General features: G+C 40.5%; 2 protein-coding genes and 1 long non-coding RNA gene across 4 annotated transcripts; 1 reads left to right on the forward strand and 2 right to left on the reverse strand.

The window, feature by feature from the left end:
- Positions 1-3347: 3347 nt before the first annotated feature.
- On the reverse strand, positions 3348-12535 carry drg2 (developmentally regulated GTP binding protein 2). 2 transcript variants are annotated; one of them, XM_020705423.2, is made up of 14 exons: positions 12400-12535; positions 11784-11875; positions 9534-9694; positions 8312-8401; positions 8172-8232; positions 6778-6868; positions 6609-6681; positions 6334-6424; positions 6110-6207; positions 5532-5608; positions 5363-5451; positions 5216-5274; positions 5077-5130; positions 3348-3637 (listed from the first exon to the last, which is right to left on the reverse strand). In XM_020705423.2, the coding sequence occupies exons 2-14, from the start codon at positions 11845-11847 to the stop codon at positions 3551-3553; spliced, it is 1095 nt and encodes a 364-aa protein (XP_020561082.1). In that variant the 5' UTR covers positions 11848-11875; positions 12400-12535; the 3' UTR covers positions 3348-3550. The 2 variants fall into 2 exon arrangements, with proteins under 2 accessions (XP_020561082.1, XP_004071808.1); XM_004071760.5 differs by lacking the exon at positions 12400-12535 and adding an exon at positions 12084-12223.
- On the forward strand, positions 12358-13255 carry gfer (growth factor, augmenter of liver regeneration (ERV1 homolog, S. cerevisiae)). The gene is made up of 3 exons (XM_004071759.4): positions 12358-12510; positions 12643-12854; positions 12928-13255. The coding sequence occupies exons 1-3, from the start codon at positions 12358-12360 to the stop codon at positions 13088-13090; spliced, it is 528 nt and encodes a 175-aa protein (XP_004071807.1). The 3' UTR covers positions 13091-13255.
- A 1408-nt stretch (positions 13256-14663) lies between these two features.
- On the reverse strand, positions 14664-17102 carry LOC144994132 (uncharacterized). Its single transcript, XR_013657556.1, has 3 exons — positions 16789-17102; positions 16582-16694; positions 14664-16507 (listed from the first exon to the last, which is right to left on the reverse strand). It is a non-coding gene; the product is annotated as an uncharacterized LOC144994132 (long non-coding RNA).
- Positions 17103-21375: the final 4273 nt, after the last annotated feature.

The following is a 21375-nucleotide window of genomic DNA, read 5'->3' on the forward strand; positions in this document are numbered from 1 at the left end:
ATACATTCCGATCAAGGTCGGAGCTTTGAGAGCGCCCTCATTCAACAACTCTGTGACCTCTATGCAGTAGAGAAGTCTCGCACCACACCTTACCACCCAGAGGGTAATGGTCAGTGTGAACGCTTCAACAGAACCCTCCACGACCTTCTCAGAACTCTACCAGTGTCCCGGAAGCGGGACTGGAACGTGTGCCTGCCGCAGCTCTTGTATTCTTATAACACGACTCCCCATCATTCAACGGGTGAGTCACCATTTTTTCTGATGTTTGGACAGGAGCCAAGGCTTCCAGTTGACTTCCTGTTAGGAAGAGTGCAAGAGCCAGTGGAGGGCACTGTGCAGGAGTGGGTCCAGGAACACAAAGCTCGGCTAAAACTGGCTTTTGAGGGTACCAGAGAGAAGCTGCTTGCAGCTGCTGATCGCAGGAAGAGAGGTCATGATGAGGGGGTAAGGGACCCTCCTTTGAGTGAGGGGCAGTTGGTCTTAGTGCGTGACCTGGGGTTTAGAGGACGACAGAAAATCAGGGATTTGTGGGATCACAGGGTGCACAGAGTATTAAAGGCACCCAGAGAGGGGGGCTCAGTGTACACCATTTCCCCCAGGGATGAACCCTGTACACCCCGACAAGTCCATCGGTCCTTACTGAAGGCCGTGGTCAGGCGAGGACCAGACAAAGAGTTGGCTGGTTGCCCTCCGAGCCAACCCCCACAAAGTTCTTTCTCCCAAGAGGACCCAATAGAGAACGGGGACTGGTTTGTTCTAAGGGAGGACCGCACTAGTGAGGCGGTAGAGGACAACCAACCTGAACTGCATCTTGGACAGGTGGCACCAGTCTTCTCTGAGGCTGATTCCGCGGCAGCTGCTGTACCCTCTGCTTCCGGAGTCACTTTACAAGCTGACCGGGATAGGAGTAGCGTGCCAGTGCGCCGGACGTCACGGCCCACTGCTGGACAGCACTCCAACCCTCACCGGCTTCCTCGGGCCGTAGGGGAGGAGCAAAGCTCCTCCTCAGTAAGCATATCATCTGCTGTTGCTTTTAGACCATGGCTGTAGTTTACTTTGAATCATCGTCGGGTCGACGATGCATTTTGTGGGGGAGGATTGTGGCAGGATTAATTGGCTCAGGTGCTGTAGGGCAGAGGATTACTAGCAGTGGCCTCATGGGGCGCTATAAAGGGCAAAGAAGCCTTCACTCGGCCAGGGGCAGCATTTGGCCATTGGAACCGCCCACTTCCTGTTTTCACACCTCCGGCTAGCCTCACAGCTCCGGATGAGACCTGCAGGCACAGATTGAGCAAAATACAGCCTCTGCAATCGAGCGCGCCTCCCAGGTGACGAACAGTCTGTCTGCGCCGGGGACTTTCTGACGCTCCCACCTGCTGAACAGCTGCTGCTTTTTATATATTGAATTTTAGAATTATTTTAAGGAACTGTCACCGCTCGTGATCAGAATCCCTGTAGACTCCTGACCAGGGTTCTGCCGGGCCCGGGTGCTCCTCAGCTGCCTTTGAGCCTGAGCAACGGAGGACTAACGGGGCGTCACGCCTGAATCCTCCACCAACGAGAATAAAAGCTCGGCCGCGCTCCGTTCATTGAGCAGCACCCTACGGGCGGACTTACTCTCACGAGAGTTTCTTTTATTTTGTTTTTAGCATTTTTACACAATTCTTTTAGACCTGTGTTTTAACTGGATTTTATTGTGTGATCCACCTTCGTTTCCCCCCTCCCTCAGTGCTGAGGACTCAGGTGCCAGCCCAGAATTCTAGGTGGAGGCTATCCCCCCAGTTTGGAGTGACGTGTCCTTGGGTGAAGGGTTCACAGTGTGTGTGGTCTGCATCACGTGAGTGGGGTGAAATTTTATCTTTGTTCTCTGGGAGCCTCCACCTCCCTTAAGTCTTCTGGTCCTCAGCATACTGAATTTGTTGTGTATGTCTTTTAACGGGTCCATTTTTAATTGGTTTTAATGTTTCGTAATAAAATCATTTTAATTTTTGTACCTCCGTCTCCTGCCTTCTTTTGTGTGCATCTGCCAATAGAAAAATAAACTCCCTCGGGACCACACAAACATTAGCAAACTCCTGCTTCTTCTCAGGCAAATGTTCTCTACGGAGCCCGTGTCCTGACATGGAAAAAATAAAATATATCTTGTTCCCACAAATCAAGATCTAGTTCCCACAAATTAATTTGTGCGAATGAAATAGTTATTTACGTCATAAGTCATTCATAAACACGGATTGCTGCTTCGCCTACGGGACTTAGATCTTAGCTTCATAAACACAGATGTGAACCATCGTTGGATTCACAGCAGATAGCTTCACATTTCTGTCTGTGTGTGTCTCATTACAGTGCATTGAAGACACGGGGGATATTTAGAGATCAGATTTATTTATTTTAAAAAGCACAAAAGCATCAAGTAATCACATTTTCATGTCTGGGTTCATTCACATCCTGGTACACTCTCCGTCCATCCTGCTGCAAAAGCCGCTTTCTGCCGCTACTTTTTTGTCTCTGTAACCCACATTCGTTCAAAAGGGGGGAAATAAAAACAAGAATGATTGATCTATTACTATTGTTTCGATGAAAATTAGAAAAATATAATATTTAGGATGCCTAAGCTTCCTGCTTCGCATACCGGACTTAGTTCCAAGATAATATCTTTTTAATATCTTTTTGGCAACAAGATATTAACTTGTGGGAACGAGATTTATTTTATTTTTTCGATGTCAGGACACGGGCTCTGTAGTTCTCCATCATTTTCATCAGTTTCTGATAAATTCCTGATCGGTGAAAGGTTTGCAGTGTTTAGCCATAAGTGTTGCTGCCTTAAAGCTCACTCTTATTTTCAGTTGACTCACAGGTTCTTGGTGTTCTTTAAACACTTTCCAGTAGTTTTTCAGTTGCTGTAATTTTTTGCAACTTTGACCAAAATTTTGTCAAAATTAGCATATTTTGTCTGGCAATGCTTCTTGATATTAATCTTCTTAAAAACAGCCATGGTCTTTTGGCGTAAGCAGAGACAGTTCTTTCATGTTTCAATTTAAAAAAAAGTCCCAATTTCCACTTGTTCCTCGTATTCAGCCAATCACAATCAAGCATTTGTACACAATTCTTAGAAAGTCCTGGGGGCCGCAGATTATTAGTTTATGACATGAGCTCATGGTCCAGTGAAAATTATTACTCGGGCCAAATGCAGCCTGCAGCCCAGACTTTGGACATTACTGGTCTACAGTCTGCAGAAGGCTTCAATTTCTGCATATTTCCTTTTCAGTGTCTTTTAAATAAAATAAAAAACATCATGCGTACACATGTATTTCACATTAGACTACAAAAAAACACATAAAATCAACAACTTTTATGTTTTATGATTTTTATTTTCTCATTTCCTCAGCCTTCGGTATCTTTAAACATAAAATGCATCTGTAGTTCACCGTTTCTGTTAAGACTTTATAAACAAAATAAGGATGTCGACTATTTTCCTTTCATGCATTTCTACTGTACAGATCATTTTTCTCCCCTCCTCCGTGGATTTTTCAGTCCTGTCTTGCTTTTTCTTTTACTTCTTGACGATCTGGATGACGTCCTCATGCTCCATGATGTGTGTTAGCCCCACCCTCTGTGGACTGTACTTAGTACTGGTTCCCTGAAAATGCAGTTTCAAAGAGTTGAAGAGCTTTGTTGGTAACCAGACAGATGTGACCAACCAAATACCTACTGAGTAACAGTAATTTCAGCTTCACAAATTGAATAAACCACCCTGATGTAGCTAAGATTTGAGGACAAATATTTTTAGAAATAGATGTAGTAGGTAATCACTTTGGCAGTACAATTGAAAAAGATTAAGAACACACTGAAAGAAGCACTCTAATGAAAATGGTTTTTGGTGTTTATTTTTACTTGTTCTTTTGATATTTTTTGATGATTTGAGGACATGTATAAAGAAAATTGAGCTTAGAATTGCATTTCTAATTATTTTTTCAAATTGTTGTGAATCGGGAGCAGATAAAAAAATTGTGTTGAAATAGATTGTTTTGGCTACATAGCGAATACACTGGGCGGCCTCAAGCTGCTGTTCTGCTCCATTCTGATGCATCCATAGTAGACAACTGGATCCATGTATGTCTTTGTTTTCCTCATCTGAACTGGATCGCTCCAATATTGCTCGCCATTTTTGTTTCACCACTAAAGATAAGTTGGGGATGTGAGGGTCTCTAAAGTAGTGGGAGAGAATGTAGAAAACTCTAAGTCATAGTTGATGGGAAGGGGGGTGGGGTCCGTGCCAACAGTGTCGTCCACAACTTAGAGGTGACTTTTAATGAACTCCTGCCACTCTGCAATTTCAAAATCTGCTATTTCCACTGGTCCCTGAATCGCTATAACAAAAGTTTGTGCCCCTGCATGGAGAAACGGCATCAGCTGACTCAGAAGTGGCCGGACTGATACGCTGAGGAAGATCATCGCAGAGAATAATTATCATCCAGATAAATGAATGATGAAACCGGCCTCTTCTGGAAGAAGCAACACTCAAAACACGCTGCTGCCGGACTGACGTGTCGTGCCCGACGCTCAAATCGTGCAGCAGGACCTCTCGCACCTAACTGATGAAGCACGGGCTCCTGGTTCTAAGGCACAGAGTGACAGAGTGACTCTCCAAACGTGCATTATAAAGCACGCTACAGAACAGTCAAATGCTCTGAATAAAAAAAAAAACTTTATGTTGAGCAATATTTCAACGTTCTTCAATCAATATTTACAAAGTATCAGAAATGTTTCAAAAGGATCGGTGATGGACATTCTTCGGCTGCGGGAGTTAGTCGGGTGGTTCTCCATACTAGCAGATTCTGCGGTTGTTAGGGACCAGAGACACTCACGAATACAGGGAGGATACTATAAAGTCTTTTGCCTCATTGCTAATTCTGCAGTGTAACGCAGCTCAAAACAAGAACTTTAGGCTAAAGTTGCAGTGTTGAAAAAAAATGTGCAGGAATTTCTTAAATTTGAGTTAACTTGATAAAATCGCAACATCACAAAATTCTGGAGTGACTGACTATAATAAGTTTACAATAATATTGGCTTACTTACCCACACAAGGGCGTATTTGAACTGGCTTGCTAAGGTTCTGTGGATACTGTGGCACTATAGTTGGAGAAAACATACAAACATGTTTCTGTACAGCACCGTTGGAAAGATTCTGGAGGTTTTTTTTCAATTTTTAACTTACTACATGTTCAACTGTTGCTCCTCTTCTCATGATGATGGCATCATTGAAGTCTGGACGCTCTGAAGTACAAGGGAATGTAGTTAAATGCACACATCCCATTCAACATGACAGCAAACTAAACAAATTGGAAAAAAATAAATAAAATACCTCCTCTTTTCTTTGTATAAATGCAAATAAGTGCCAGGTATTCCCACAACATCTCCAAGAGGTAGTCCAGATTTAACTTCATGCCACAGCTGGATAATAAAAGTGGAAAAAGACATTTATTTTAAACAAAAAAGGAGGATGGTGACTGCTTCCATCCAGGACTGCTGACCTGATGACAACACTGTTAGGCTGGCGTGCCAGGCGGTCCACCTCCTCAATGGAGATTTGGTCCACCTTATTGTACACCTGAAGGCAAAACAGGTATAAGGGCCATCTGTCAAACATTTTCTGTTATTAGGTTTTTATTCAACTATATTTTAAATCTGATTTTTTTTTTGTTTTGATTATGTTTAGCTTTTCCTGTACAGCGATTTGTTCAACTTTTAATTATGTTAAAGCACTTTATAAATAAATATGATGATGATTAACATGAAGAGACTTGAAAAAAGCTCATTTTTAATGTTTAGGTTGCAGGTTATGGAGAATAAAGAAAATAATATTCTAATGATATTGTCATAACATCATAGGTTCTAATCTTGACTCTGACTCATCTTCTGGGAAAAACAATCCTGCCTTTTAGCCATACTGGGTATCAATTACTTACACTGAATAAAATCACAAAGATTTTTGGATATCACCTAAGTTTTCTACAAATGTTTTAGTTTATCAATTCCTTCGGTGTCTTTAATGACCTGACATGTAAAAATTTGATTAAAAAATACTTTTTTAATATAACTGTTAACATACATAGAGACAAGGCATATAAACTCTGTTCCCCACGATGACGTCGATGAAATCGTCGGGCGAGCAGTCCTCCCTGAACAGCACCTCTGCGTTAAAGATTTCTGGGTGGCATGTTAAAGATTAATCTTAAAAGAGTTGGACTGTTGTGAAGACATTGAGTCCACAACCCTGAGAAGTGAGGCGTGCATCGTGGTGAAACGGGGCTTTACAGCCAAAAAGAAGGATACTGTATTCATGAAGAATGAGCTGAACAAGCTTCTCTGAGCATTGAGTCAGAGGGACTGTGGAGTTGTAGGACAGACCACCACCTTTCTTGGGCTGCAAGGAGAGAAAAACATCACTTCAACAAATAATGATGAAAAATACTTCTATTTAAAGACCCACTCTGATTAAAATGGTATGGAATTTAATACTTGGAAATATGGTCTAAAATGTAAAAAAGAATTCAAGTATTGTATATAAATGAGCAATGACTTTCATTTGATCTGCAACGGAAACAAACCTTGAAATAAATGTTTGGTTTCCTTCTGTTGAGTCGGATCCCCACAGACTCCAGCTCTTTTTCTAAAAGTTCTCTTAAATAAAATAGAAAAAGAATAAAATGTTTATTTTAGTTCTACTGCCCCCACCCACCTACAGAAAGCATGTCCAACTTCTACACTCCCACCAACCTTTGAACATCTCCTTTGGTGGCGTCCAGCATCATGATGACAACATCCGCTGTTCTGGCAACAGCGATGACCTGCCGACCTCTACCCTTTCCTAAAAAAATATATGACACAGCTCACCAAACCAACAAGCAACGGGCTGTAAAATAAAAGACTGTGACAAGAGAAAGGGATTCTCTACATCATGAAGGGCCAAACACTTTAGCGGTGATCATCAGCAAAGATTACTTCCAACCAGAGAGCACAGAGGTCCAAGGTTTATGCAAAGGGGGCCAGATTTAGTGAGGTAAAACTGTCTTGAACTATTTTTATAAGATTGAATGCAAATGAACAGTTAAAGAAATTTTTTATTGCAGTGCATTTCCATTTTTTCCCATGGAACACAAACACATTTAAATACATTTGAACCAAAAGGCCGGAATTTCATATTTCAAGACTAGAAATAAAATTACAAAAAAGTCTGTCTGGAAAAAAATAATCGATCAACAACAAATCTGAGTTCATATGAAATGTTTTGCTCACTATTAAATGCCCACTGTAAATTTGTGGCTTCTCTTCCGTGAAAGGTGCTATATAAATCAAATTCACTTACAAACAGCCATGTTCTTTTGGCAGATTAGGCAGACACAGTTGTTTCGTGTTTCAATCAAAAAATGCCAATTTCCACAAGTCCTGGAAGCAGCAGCCCTCGTTTTCATAATCAAGCAATCGTACAAGCAGTTCTTAGAAAGTATGGGGGGGCTGCAGAAACTTGAGTTCATGACATGAGCTCGCGGGCCGGACTTTGGACATGCCTAACTTAGAGCGAGTTTTCAGCAGCTGAAAGACAGGCAGACCCAAGCGTCTGACCTCTACTTTTTAGGAGCAAGAAAAACCTGGAGCGGAACTCTGAAAGACGGATCAGATTGACTCCCTGGCATAGACCATATTTAGAGGACTGCTGCCGGGTGTAGCAGCAAAATGAAGAATGGTTTTTCTGACAAATAGAATGACAGTTATAACTGTTTATTTCTCAATAGATAGGATTTTGGCTTCCTCGATCCAGTGGGGTACTTCCTATTTGAAACGCGAGGGAGGAGGTGGTCAGTCTGTCCATCGTATTTACAGTCAATACTTCAGAACCAATTGGTTACAAAAGCTATGAAAAGTTTAATAAACTACAGAACAATGATATTTTTCGGTCAATTTCTTTCTTTTAAATCCAACAAAAACTACAATTCCCACAACCCCACCGCTTCACATTGTCACTTAAATTTCTGCGTGTACTCTAAAAATGTTTGTAGTTTGTTCTTAACTGAAAACAAAATTCCACTTTAAACATATTTAGTAAATTCCTAAAATCCTCACAAGTGGGGTTTTTGTTCATACGAAATTAGAACTATTTCATCAAATCCTACCTTGAGCAGCTCCTTCAATGATTCCGGGGAGATCCAACAGTTGGATGTTGGCCCCTTTGTACTGAAAAGTGAGAAAAGTTTAGTGTAAAAGACAAATGAGTCCAGAAAAATCTAAATGAAAGGGCTGGGAAGCGACGTGCCTCTATGACCCCGGGGATGCAGGTGAGGGTGGTGAACTCGTAGGATGCCGCTTCACTGGCTGTTGAAGTCATCAGACTGAGGAAGGTGGACTGCAGGGCCACAACACAGAACTCAATCAAAGCAGGTGTTTCATAAGGACGAGGCCTCATCAGAAAAGCAACAAGTTCAATAAAACAAAGAGTTTCCAAAACTCAGAACATCTCCCTGTCCGAGCAACATTAGAACAGAACAATTTATGTAAGATCTTTTGTTTCTCTATTCTGCACGATCATGTTTGGAGTAGTGGTTTACAACTGCGGTGAGATTAAAAATGTACATTCAATCTGGGATTGTTCCCATGATGTATGGAAGCAAAAACGACTTTACAGCAACCTACAGGTTGTTCATGCAAGACTTTTTTAGGATATAATGTGGATGATGAAAATTAAAAGCTTGTTTTCCCAAACAGGTGGTCTGTGACAAAAGTGGAAAGACTAGTGAGGAAAATTTGAAACGTACAGAGTTGGATTTGCGATAATAAATTCGCCTAAGGGAAACACGACAATTTCAAAAAAACTTGCACTTATCAAAAAAAGTTTTTTGGGCTTGTAGAAGGTGGTTTTTGAGAAGTATCAAAAATGACTCCTTTTGCAAAACTGCAATGGAAACACTTTCAAATTAAATGAGTCACATGACCAACAACTGGGAGGCAATGCACTTCTTGGTAGGAACTGGCTGCCTTGGGCACTGCACAGCGGCCAGAGGTCCCACAGCACCACGTCATCAAAAGTTGAGCGTTTCATGCGGAATTGTTAGATCTACAGCTCCTCTGTAAAATCCCCAACCATGATTTTCCAACATCGCTTCATACATATCCGCTCCCACGTGTAAGGAGCTCCATGGCCTGAATATGACGCACGCTAGTCAGAAATTTGAATGTATCTGCTGTAAATCAAAGTATTGTTCACATCTGTCGCAGTGTTTTTTAATGACTTATTGTGAGTTGGTTTGTGTTAATCTGCATAATTATGATTTAATGGAAACGGTGTAATTGCAAAATTGTGTTATTTCAATAATTCTAAAATTTAAATAAGGTTTTGCACATATGTGTAATGGAAACACAGCTATTGTTTTAATTTCTATTAGGGGGAAAAAAGCAAACAACACGTTTGAAATCCTGCTGCTTTTAAAAAGAAAAAAAACTCACCTTCTTTGGAGTTTGCAAATGGAACATTGACTCACCTTACCGACAGAAGGGAAACCGATAAGAGCAACTCGGGCATCTCCTGATTTCATCACATCAAAGCCCTCGCCTTTGACCCCCGCTGACTTGGAGGGTTCCAGAAGCTGAGCTCTGTATTTAGCTAGTTTGGCCTTCAGCAAACCTAGATGGTACTCGGTCGCTAGAGGGGGGAGAAATGAATTCAGTTTGTGGAAAACTGTTAGTGTAATTTTGAGATTTGTGATTGAACATTTTCACACCATGGACGACCAATTCTGATGGATTCGAAAAGTAATGAAAATGAGTCTTGTTTATTATAATCAGGGGTGATCTAAAACCCTGGCTGCTGTTTCACTGACAAGCATCAACTACATTTACTTCAAAAGGTCAAAAAACAGATTATTTGTGAGGTCATGCTATACTGTATGGCGAGGACAGCTCCTATTTGTCAACTGAGTCGTGTCCATAATGTGAAAAATTGTTTTTCCAAAAGAACATCTCTGCTTTAAAAAGAAGGTTCTTTAGTTATTGAAACTGGAACACATGTTTCCACACTCCCAAAACACATGTGCTCTATCAATGTGAACTATCCCCACCTTTTAAGCTTTTTATTGGCAAAATATACCTGCTTCAGGTCATTAGCACCAGATAGGTCAGAGATTTCTGAAAAACCAGCAAGAGTTTGACCCTCTAGATCGCAACAATTCGAACATAAGAAAGTTGAAACTTACTTCAAAAACACCAAATACTAAATAAAATTCAATTTTTTCATCATAATGCCAGATACATTCATACTAGGTAAATATTTTACAATGTTTTTTTACATTTCACTTTGCATTAAATATCAAATGTACATAAACCATAATTAAGCAGGTTGATTGAACACATACCAGGATTTTAAAAAGTTGTGTTTTTTTTGTAAATTTTTCAGAATTATACTAAAACAAATGCTTGATAACGTAAAGTGGGGTAAAAAAAAGTATTCACTCAGCCACCAATTGTGCAACTTCTCACTAAAAGAGATGACAGTGGCCTGTAATTTTCATCATAGGTTTACCTTAACAATGAGAGACAAAATGAGGAAAGGCCTCTCATCTTTTTAAGTGGGAGAACCTGCACAATTATTGACTGATTGAATACTTTTTTTGCCCCACTGTAACTTGTAAATATTTGCCTGAAATAAAATGTCATAGGCCTGAAGTTAGAATAGTAGATTATGATATAATTTAAGTAAATCTCTCATTTGATCTGTTGGGACAGGGCTCTGCAATCACATTTTTCCCCTCCATACTGGCTCTTTGGCTGAAGGAAAATAAAATAATATTAATTTGTAAAAGTAAGTGTTACTAAATTAAAACAGATTTAATTTATATCAGTTCAATTTGTGAATTAATGGCTGAGGTGACTACACGGTGGTGCAGTGGTTGGCACTCTCGAATCAGTGAAAGGCCCGCGTTTGAATCCCAGCTCGTACCTTTCTGTACGGAGTTTGCATAATCTCCCCGTGTATGAGTGGGTTTTCTCTTTGAGCAGCTCTTCTACACCGCACGAAAACAACAAGAAGCAGCTTGTGTTAAATGCTGAATTCTCAGTCAGCCTTGCAGTTTTTGTTGTTATGAGACATGTACTACTTAGTCTTTGCTTGGGATGGGTACCGAGTCGAAACTCTGTGACACATTGCTGCCAGTACCGTATAAAAACGCGGATTGTGGTGCCTTGTAAGTGGGCTCCAGACGAGAACAAGGGAGACGTAAATTATATTGTGATGTATTTTGTATTGGGAGAGGTGTATTGTGCATCGTAACGCCAGACTCTTGCTAATATAATATACACCCCTACTAGACATATGTATACACGTCAATGGCAAACTGAGTAACTTTAGTAAATACATACCCATTTTATCATATTTATAACTTACATGAGACTAAAAAGGTGAGTAATAATGTAACAATCCCTTTTCTAGTCATTAATAGCACTTGGAATTTTTTTTTCTTTAAAGGCAGTTTGTTTACTCATTTTATATGAAGATTATTCCTTTATTGTGTGACATTGATATTTAAATGTAACACATATAGTGTAAGATTATAACTACAAGTATTTTTTGCTTCTAAAACCAAACTTATTTCTCTCTAGTTTTCAAGACTGAGCATTGAAGTTCCTCAAAAGCAGCAGATTGTTGTAGCAACTTGCCAGTACACCCCAGAAAGAGCCTCAAAAATGCGCAGCTGGCTCAGTTTTCTAATGTAGCTACGTGACAACTCTTTTTTTACCTTTGTTTTTCTGTGTCCGAGAAATTTCTTTCTCGATTTCTGCAATTTTTTCCAGAATACCCATGTTGTTGTTCAGGTCGGCTGCGGTTTCTCTGTCAAAACAGAAGAAATAAATGACAACAAAAACGTGTCGCCACTTCTGGTTAGCTGTGTTAGCAAACCAAACTAAAATAAACAGAAGTTGAAAAAAATTATATGACAAAATCTACAGACATTTGAAGGCTTGTATGAGCATTTTTAAAAGGCACAAACAGTGGTAAATATTAACCTATAAACGATAAGGGGAAAAAAGGTACTAACAGAGGAGAGACTGCTGCACGCAAGTAAAACCGGCCGACCGGAAAACGGTCCTGCGCTCTAAAAAGTCCGGAAGAAACAAAAGATCTTGCGAAACTTTCACACCTACGTAGCTACCTTAGTCGACACCGTCTGTTCAATGACAGAAATGTCACCAAATTACAATTAGTCTTTGTGTTGACCTAATTCAAAATTCTGGCAACTATATATTCCAGATAAGTATAAAAACAGCGGTCCGGTGAGGATTGGAAGTTAGGTAATTATTCACGGAGCGAAGATGGCTGCGCCACCTGACAGCCGTCAACCTTCAGTTCCCAACCTTAAAGAGCAGGAGCAGAGCCGGGATGGGAAAAAGAAGCCATGTAGAACCTGTACGGACTTTAAATCGTGGATGAAGCAGCAGAAACAGCAGTCCGTGGCTTTACATCATGTGAGTCAAAATTGCTAAAACTTTATTGATAAAACAAATAGTCCATTGGGCTGACCCAGTTGTTCGTTGTTTTCAAAATGGTGTTACTGTGTAATACTTTAGGCGAATCCTGTATGTATCTGTGTCCTGCAGGAAAGCCAGGCTGCAGAAGTGGAGCACCAAGACCCACAGTGTCCCCTGGACAGGGAAGAGTTGGGGCGAAACTCTTGGTCCTTGTTGCACACGATGGCGGCATATTACCCTGATCAACCATCATCGACTCAACAGCAGGAAATGAAACAGTTCATCAACCTCTTCTCCCATTTTTATCCCTGTGAAGATTGTGCAGAAGACCTCAGAAATAGGTAGATACCTTAAATGTTTATCCCAATTATTTTTAGTTGAATACTCAATAAATTTACAATATCTTCTCTGCAGATTGAAAACCAATCAGCCGGAGACCAGCAACCGCAGCACACTCTCCCAGTGGCTCTGTCATCTTCACAACGACGTGAACGCACGTCTGGGAAAGCCAGAGTTTGACTGCTCGCGCGTGGATGAGCGATGGAAGGATGGCTGGAAAGATGGCTCCTGCGACTGAATGAGCTGAAGGATTCAGGGATGCAGCTGCTATGAAGGAAAAAAAACAACTCCGGACCGCAAACCTCCTCAGTAGCTTTTGTGTTTGTGAATCATGTGACTATTTGCTTTGTGTTTAGATGGCATAATTATTGTTGCTTTCAAATAAAAGCCTGGACAAAAAGAATGGAGTCCTTTTTTGATTAAAAACCCATCCATCTGATGTAGCCAGAATTATCTTTTAAGGAAATCCAGTTTGTAGATTGACTTAATTTGTGATCAGTGGTAAAAAAGAGGTTGGGCCAAAATAACACAGTATTCTAAATGTAACATTTACTTCTTATGAAAATTATTTTGTTTGTTCTCCTAAACATGTACTTATCTAAATGAAATCAGGCTGCCATTGAAGTGCAGACTTAACATAAAAATGTGAAAAACTAAAGCATTTTTAAAACAATACCTTCATTTCATGGGCTCGTAAGTAATTGACTTCCATGCTATTGCATGGGCAGGTGTGGGCAATTCCCTTGTCATGTCATTATGAGTGAAGCAGATAAAAGGCCTGGAGTTGATTGGAGGACTCGTGCTTGCATTTTAGATTATGCTGTGAACAGACAACATGTGGTCAAAGGAGCTCTCAATGCAGGTGAAATGAGCCATCATTAAGCTGAGAAAACAGAAAAAAAACCATGTCATAAATTGCTACAGTATCAGGAGTGGCAAAATCAACAGTGTGGTACATCCTGAGAAAGAAAGAAAGCACTGGTGAACTCAGCAACGGAGCTGCGCGGGCTGAAAAGCTTGGAATAAACTTGTGATAAAATGCAGCTAATCCAAGAAAGGACCTTAGCTGCTTTCTTGTCTGTGGTAAAGGACAGGATTCAATCGCCTGGACTTTGTTGGCTTGCGGTTTGGTCAACCCACCTCCAATAGTGTAACCAAGGTACTCTGTTTCATTCCGGGCAAAAGCACACTTTGTTGGATTGATAGTTAACCCCGCAGCATGCAGGCACTCCAGAACATTCTTCAGATGTCTCAGATCTTGCTCCCAGGTGGCACTGTAAACAACAATATCATCAAGATATGCACAAGCACAGTCCTTTAAGCCACCAAGTACCTGATCCATGAGTCACTGAAAAGTTGCAGGGGCACCGTGCAACCCAAACAGAAGAACTGTAAATTGAAAGAAGCCCCAGGGTGTCCGAAAAGCAGTCAGTTCCTAGGACCGCTCTGTAAGGGGAACCTGCCAATAACCTTTACAAAGGTCAAAATTTGTTAAAAAAAATGTGCCTTTCCTAGACACTCAATGAGTGTCAATTCTGGGGGTAGGATAGGAACCAAATTTTGACACAGAATTTAGAAATCGAAAATCTATGCAAAATCTGATGGTCCCATCCCTCCTAGGTACCAACACAACCAGGTGACACCACTCGCTTTTCGAAGGCTTGACAATCCCGAGAGACTGCATGTGATCCACCTCTTCCTTTAGCGCAGTGTTTTTCAACCTTTTTTGAGCCACGGCACACTTAAACCTTGACAAAAATCCCGCGGCATACCAGCATCCACAGCCCCCCCCCCGCAATCTCACGTGGATTTTTGTGATAATTGTGGCAGAAAAAGCAGGAAGTTGCGCTGTTTTTTCTAAGAGATGAAATAAAAGTTCAATTAGAAAATTTAGAAACTGTTTGTTGTGGTTTCAAGGCGTTTCACAAGGACGACTCATTGTGCGCTGTCCCAATGCATCATTGACATCAAAGACTCGCGTCTCTGAGCTTCATTGTTTTGTTCATTTGTTCCACGGTCTGACACCAGACTCTGTGGAAAGCTACACCGCCAAAGACGAGCTTTAGCTGGTACTTTTGTTAGAACTGAGCGACTTTATCAGCAAAATTAAGAACAAGGAAGTGAAGACTTTAACCACTTCTGATTGGTCAGACTGATGACATGTGATTAAGCCTTCAAGAATGATTGGCGGAGACAGTTAAAGGGGCGGGACTTTTCCGTAAACTGCTATAGCTGCAGGTAAATCGCGGTACAGTCATTCTTATCAAAATGTTTCTAATAGAATTAAATAAACACAAAGAAAAAGTAATTTTAAGATCTTTTATGTTCCTAACTACTCAGTGTTTTATCAGGGGCTGTTTGGATGAACAAAGAGCTGAGATCCTGGAGACGAAAAATGTTGTTAGATCAGTTAATGAGGGTAATTTCCCACTGGTTGAAAAACACTGCTTTAGCGGACCCAGGAGATGCTCTGGTACTCTGACTCATTTGTCTTACTGTAGCGTACTCCTTCAGCACAATGTCATGGTGCACCTAACTGAAATCTTTGTTTTCCCTTTTCCTTTGTACAGGAAAACAAGATTTCAGTTAGGTGGGGTTTTGTTTGTTATTTTGGCCTTGGTTCACCCTGAAACCTTTTTGTTTCACTTTTAGTTATTGGTGGTTGTTTATTTATTTGTAAATAAATTTGTTATACTTTTGCATGGATTTGTTTGGTCTTTGTGTTCCATTCAATTTGGTAGCCAAAACCCTTACCTTTTATGATATGTCGCCTCTGTGCCCCTAGACTCGGAAGGGGGCGTAACACCCACTTCTGGAGTTGCTTCAACGGACGGATCAAGCACAGTGCGTTAAATTTCTTTTGCCTTTTCTGACTACATGTTTTGCGAGACTTCCCGGGTTTTGTCTCAACCTCGGCATCATTGAAAGGTAAAGCACAGAGAAGTAGCAGATTCTTGTTTGGATTTTTAGCTTCGGCTCTTGTAACCGCAACAGCACTTTCTCTAGCGTCCATCAGGTCATAAAGAACTGGCCGGTCATGACCCAAAACAACTGGAAAGGGAAGTTCATCAACAACTCCAACTTTCAGCAGATATATCTGTCCTTGGATTTCCAAATAGAGGTAAGCAGTAGGATAACATTTTTATCACCATGTACACAGCAGATGGAAACTGTCTCTTGAGTGGAAATAAGGTTGATTGGTTCATGTTGTCGATGAATTAAAGTCTGTGTACTGCCAGTGTCAATCAGTGCGTTCAAACATTTCCCATTGACTTTAACAGTGGTCATTTTAATAGACTGGTTAGCTTGACTTTCCAAAGCATGGCTCTGATACGGAACAAAACACATGAGTGAGCTTAGCTGAACTTTTTCGGCAAAGGGGTTTAATACATCCTTCCTGCCCACACAAATAGCAGATTGGTTGTTTATTGGATGATTTTCCTGGTTTACTCATCTGACCGTCACACACAGGCACTCTAGGTGCTCCTGGAGCCATTCTGTGGTGGTGTTGTGGGGCTGTTGGCCTGCGTGAGTCTTTTATACCCTTCCATTGTAGTTTGCTCCACGGTACATTTTTCTTGCGAGCAGCCACAAACACCTCTGCCAGAGTTGCGGCTTCAGCTGCTGATTTAGGCCCATGCTCTTTTATCCAGACCTGAAGCTCAGGAGACATCATTCTTAAGTATTGTTCCATGATAATTATCTGGCCAATCTCTTTTGCTGTTTTACCTCTGGGTTGAATCCATTTATCATAGAGTTCCTTGAGACGGGCATAGAGCTCCTTGGGACTTTCGTCAGGGCCCACTTCCAGGGAACAAAATCTCTGTCGGTAAGACTCTGGACTGATGTCATATTTGTGCAAGATTGCAGTTTTTACCTTTTCATAGTTCATAGAATCATCAACATCCATGTTAACATGGGCAGTTCTAGCCTTACCGGTGAGCAGTGGGATGAGGCGGAAAACCCAGTCTGACTCCACCTACTTGCATGCTGTTGCTATGCGTACAAAAGTTATTAGGAAATGTTCAATGTCATAATTTTCTGTCAGTTTTTCCAACCTGGGATCCATAGAGAAGCAAGGGTGAGTAGTTACTTGCTGTGCCCCTGCTGGCTGACGTATGACCTGTGGCAGCTGATCATCTGAGCCACACTCCTCTGTTGGATCAGAAGCTGATGACGTGTAATCAGGAACAGGTGACGTCCGGGCCTGCACCTCCATCTGCAAAAGCTGGAACTGATGCTGCAGGCCTTTAAGCCTGTGTTCCTGCTGCTTTGCTTCCTCCTGGAGTCTCATTTCTCTGGCTTCCTGTTCTCCCATGAAGGCCTGGAGAATACTAGTGAGATGTTGCAATGTTGGCTCTTCACCCTCAGAACCTGTACACTAGGGGAAACTTAAAAAGACTACAATAAAATACAGCAAACAAACTAAACTGAAGTCCATCCTGTGGTAAATTAACATGAATATAAGGCCTCTGCTGACTGGCATGCATTCTTGTGTGAGGCCTGACTTGATGGTTCCAGCAGCAGATGGCAGTAGCAGCAACAATGGTTCTCTCAGCACTGGTAACTCAAAGCATAACAGCAAATTCATGAAAAAAATTATAGTAAAGTAAAATGAAACATGTTTTTATATTTTATGTCAAACCTGTGTTTGTGTTATGTTTGAAAAAATAAATCTAAAAGTATATGCAAAAACATAAAGTGAACAGATATATGTAGGGTGTGATGCAGGAGGTTACTGCTCTGATGGGGTGGCAGCGTAGGCAGCCATCACAGGATACACTGCAAGTTGCAAGCCAACCATGAGCCTCAAGAATAAGAAGCCTAGATTGGACTTTGCTAAAAAAAAAAGAAGCATCTAAAAAAGCCAACACAGTTCTGGAAAAACATTCTTTGGACAGATGAAACCAAAATCAACCTCTACCAGAATGATGGCAAGAGAAAAGTATGGAGAAGGCGTGGAGAAGCTCATGATCCAAAGCACACTACATCATCAGTAAAACACGGTGGACGCAGTGTGATGGCCTGGGCGTGCATGGCTGCTAATGGCACTGGGACACTAGTGTTTATTAATGACTTGACACAGGACAGAAGCAGCCGAATGAATTCGGAGGTGTTCAGAGACATACTGTATGCATAGATCCAGGTGAATGCAGCCAAACTGATTTGGCAGCGTTTCATAATACAGATGGACAACGACCCAAAACATACAGCCAAAGAAACTCAGAAGTTTATTTATTCCACAGAAGTGAAATATTCTTGAATGGCCAAGTCTGTTACCTGATCTTAACCCAATTGAGCATTCATTTCACTTGTTGAAGACTAAACTTCAGACAGAAAGGCCCACAAACAAACAGCAACTGAAAGCTGCTGCAGTAAAGGCCTGGCAGAGCATTCAGAAGGACAAAACCCAGCATCTAGTGATGTCCATGAGTTCAAGACTTCAGGCTGTCATTGCCAACCAAGGGTTTCAACCAAATATTAGTGATGACCATTTTGTTTTCAGTTACTTCTTTTGTCCAATTACTCATGAGCCCATGAAATGAAGGGATGTGTTTAAAAAGTGCTTTAGTTTTTCACATTTTTATGCAATCTTTTTGTTCAACCCATAAAATAAAAGCTTAAAGTCTGCACTTCAATGGCATCTGAGTTGTTTTATTTAAAATTCACTGTGGTAATGTACAGAAACAAAATTAGAAAGAATGTGTCTCTGTCCAAATATTTATGGACTGTATATTTTTTTCAAGCTTATGAAAAATATGTGTACAATTGTATGTTTTTCACGCAACTTTGTCCTATTTTAGATTTGATAAATCTTCAACTTAGTTTTGACGATAATATTGAAACAGCAGACCTTTAGTATTGAGAATAACACTGTTTTTGGTGATTGTCTGTTTTGTTAAGTATTTTTTTAGTCTGCATTTAAAGTTTACATTTGTTCTGACTTTAAAAAAAGAAAAGAAAAAATGTATGTATAAGAAACACTGTTATAACTGTAAAATGTAACTAATTTATGTTCAATATTTTGTAAAATAATTAAATGCTATAACACTAAATGAACACAAAATACGAACAATGCTATTTTTCTAAGCCTGTCTGTCTTTTTATGGCACTTTGATAAAATTGTATCCAATGAACTCAATATAACTTGTTGTTAGACTGTTATTAAGTGATTATCTGAGGGACTGTCATTTTGCCCACCCAAAATAAATAAAGAAAAGAAAAATTAAATGAAATTAAATTGAGTTCCATCTTTAACCACAACACTCCCCAGCTGGCAGGTCAGATAGTGTGTAGATCTCTTCATCTCTCCTCCAGGCTCCCAGTTTATTCTTCCCCCTCCAGAGCCAAAAAATAATTTTTTTGATGCTTCAACTAAACTGTGAACTTTTGTTCTTCTTGGATCCGCTGCTCAGTCACACTTTTGTCTGGAGAGACCTCAAAAAGGATGAGGGTAACTGCCATCCAATTCCATTTGTAAAAAAAAAACACATTTTTTCTGATCAAGTACACCAGATTTTTTTCTACTTCTTTTGGGCATGATCTGTTTTTTTTCAACCAGAGAACTGTAAGTCAGGATGCTTCTTTATCTCTCAGCAGATGAGGGACAACCTGATTTTTGGAATGAAAACAGCAGCTGTTTCAGGAAAGTTAAATGATCAAAATTCCCCACTGAAGTAGGTATTGTGTGATGTCACCCCAGAGTGCTTCACTTTGCCCTTCTTTATCCAACAATGCTTACAGAATGTCGTCTGGTTGTATTTACCGTGGATCAATGTTTGACCACTGTCAGAATCTATTCCAGTGTGCAGATTTTCTTCCAACTTGTGCAAAGAGTGTTGAGGGATTTTTGCACAGCTTTAGCAGAAACGAAATATGAAAATTAAACTACTAATAGTGGGAGTTTCAACCTGATTCATACATCTGACACAGCGATTAAATGTTTTTGTTTTGTTTGTTTTTTAAATTTTTTGTGAATGAGTACTGTTGCACTGGTAGAAAAGCATGATAACAAGTTTTTTTTTTTTTAAATTAAATCCAGTAGGATAAACCAAAAGGAAACTTTAGAATAAAATGCAACAACTTGTTTTTTCATTTTGATTTATTTTGAATTAATAATGTAAAAAATGAACATTAAACACGGGAGTACAAAAATGAATGACAATGTGCAAATTTCAAAAATGCTTTGGATGAAAATCAACTACTTATTATCAGCTGATCTTCCTCAAAGTCAGCAAAGTCCCGCCTTGCCTGCCCATGTGTAGAAGTGTTTTGGGCAAGACACTGAACCCTACATTGCCTGTGGTGGATGAAGGATGGCGCCAGTGTTTGTTTTTTATTTGATTAAGATCAGGTGACTGTGGAGGCCATTTGAGTACATGACTCATTGTCATGTTCAAGAAACCTGTCTGAGATGATTCCAGCTACATGACATGGCATGTTATCCTGCTGGAAGTAGCCATGAGAAGATGGTACACTTTGGTCGTAAAGGGATGGACATGGTCAGCAACAGTACTAGGTAGGCTGTGCTGTTGTACTCATGCTCAATTGGTAGTAAGGGGCCCAAAGTTTCCCAAGAAAATATTCCTCACACCATTACATCATCACCACTAGCCTGAACTGTTGATACAGGATGGATTCATTCATTCATTTTCTTCTGTTTGTTCCCTTTCGGGGTCATGGGGCTGTCGGACCCTATCCCGGCAACTTATGGGCGAAGGCAGGGGACACCCTGAACAGGTCGCCAGTCTGTCGCAGGGTGATACAGGATGGATTCATGCTTTAATGTTGTTGATGCCAAATTTTGACTCTACCATCCAAATGTTGCAGCAGAAACGCGGGCTCATCGGACCAGGCAATTGTTTTTAATATCTTCTATTGTTCAAATTTGGTAAATCGGTGAGAATTGTAGCCTCAGTCTCCTGTTCTTAACAGACAGGAATGGCACCCGGTGTGGTCTTCTGCTGCTGTAGCGCATCTGCCTCAATGTTGGTTGTGTTGTGCGTTCAGAGACGCTCTTCTGGATACCTTGGTTGTAACCATTAGTTCAGGGCTGGGTTGATAACATCGATTAATTGGTCTGAATCAATCCGTGCTAAATAAATCAATAATCGATCAATAAAAGTAGAGATTAATATTTTATGCCTTTCTTTTTCCGGTGACCTATAATGTAAAACAGCAGGAAGGCCTACGTCCGCTAGCTTGATGCTAACATATAATGGAAGTTCCCATAGGACGGTAATTGCTAACGCTCGTTCGACCTAAACATACATTGCTGACTAAATGAACAGCTTCATACCCTCTCAGGCATGAATTTTTTAAACTCTTTAAGGAAACTTTTTATTAAAATAAACATTTCTGGTCTAAAGCAAAGTTTTTTGCTCAAATCTTCTTAAATAAAGTGTAATGCTGTATGGAGCATAACACCAAGCTACCAAACTGAAACGCCGTCCAGGGAGAGGCCGAGCATTTATTTTGTAATATGAGCCAGTTTAGAGCCTTTACAATGTTGGTGAGAAAGCA

Source organism: Oryzias latipes, chromosome 8, assembly GCF_053564925.1.
Source record: "Oryzias latipes strain Hd-rR chromosome 8, Olatipes_Hd-rR_3.1".
NCBI lineage: Eukaryota > Metazoa > Chordata > Actinopteri > Beloniformes > Adrianichthyidae > Oryzias > Oryzias latipes.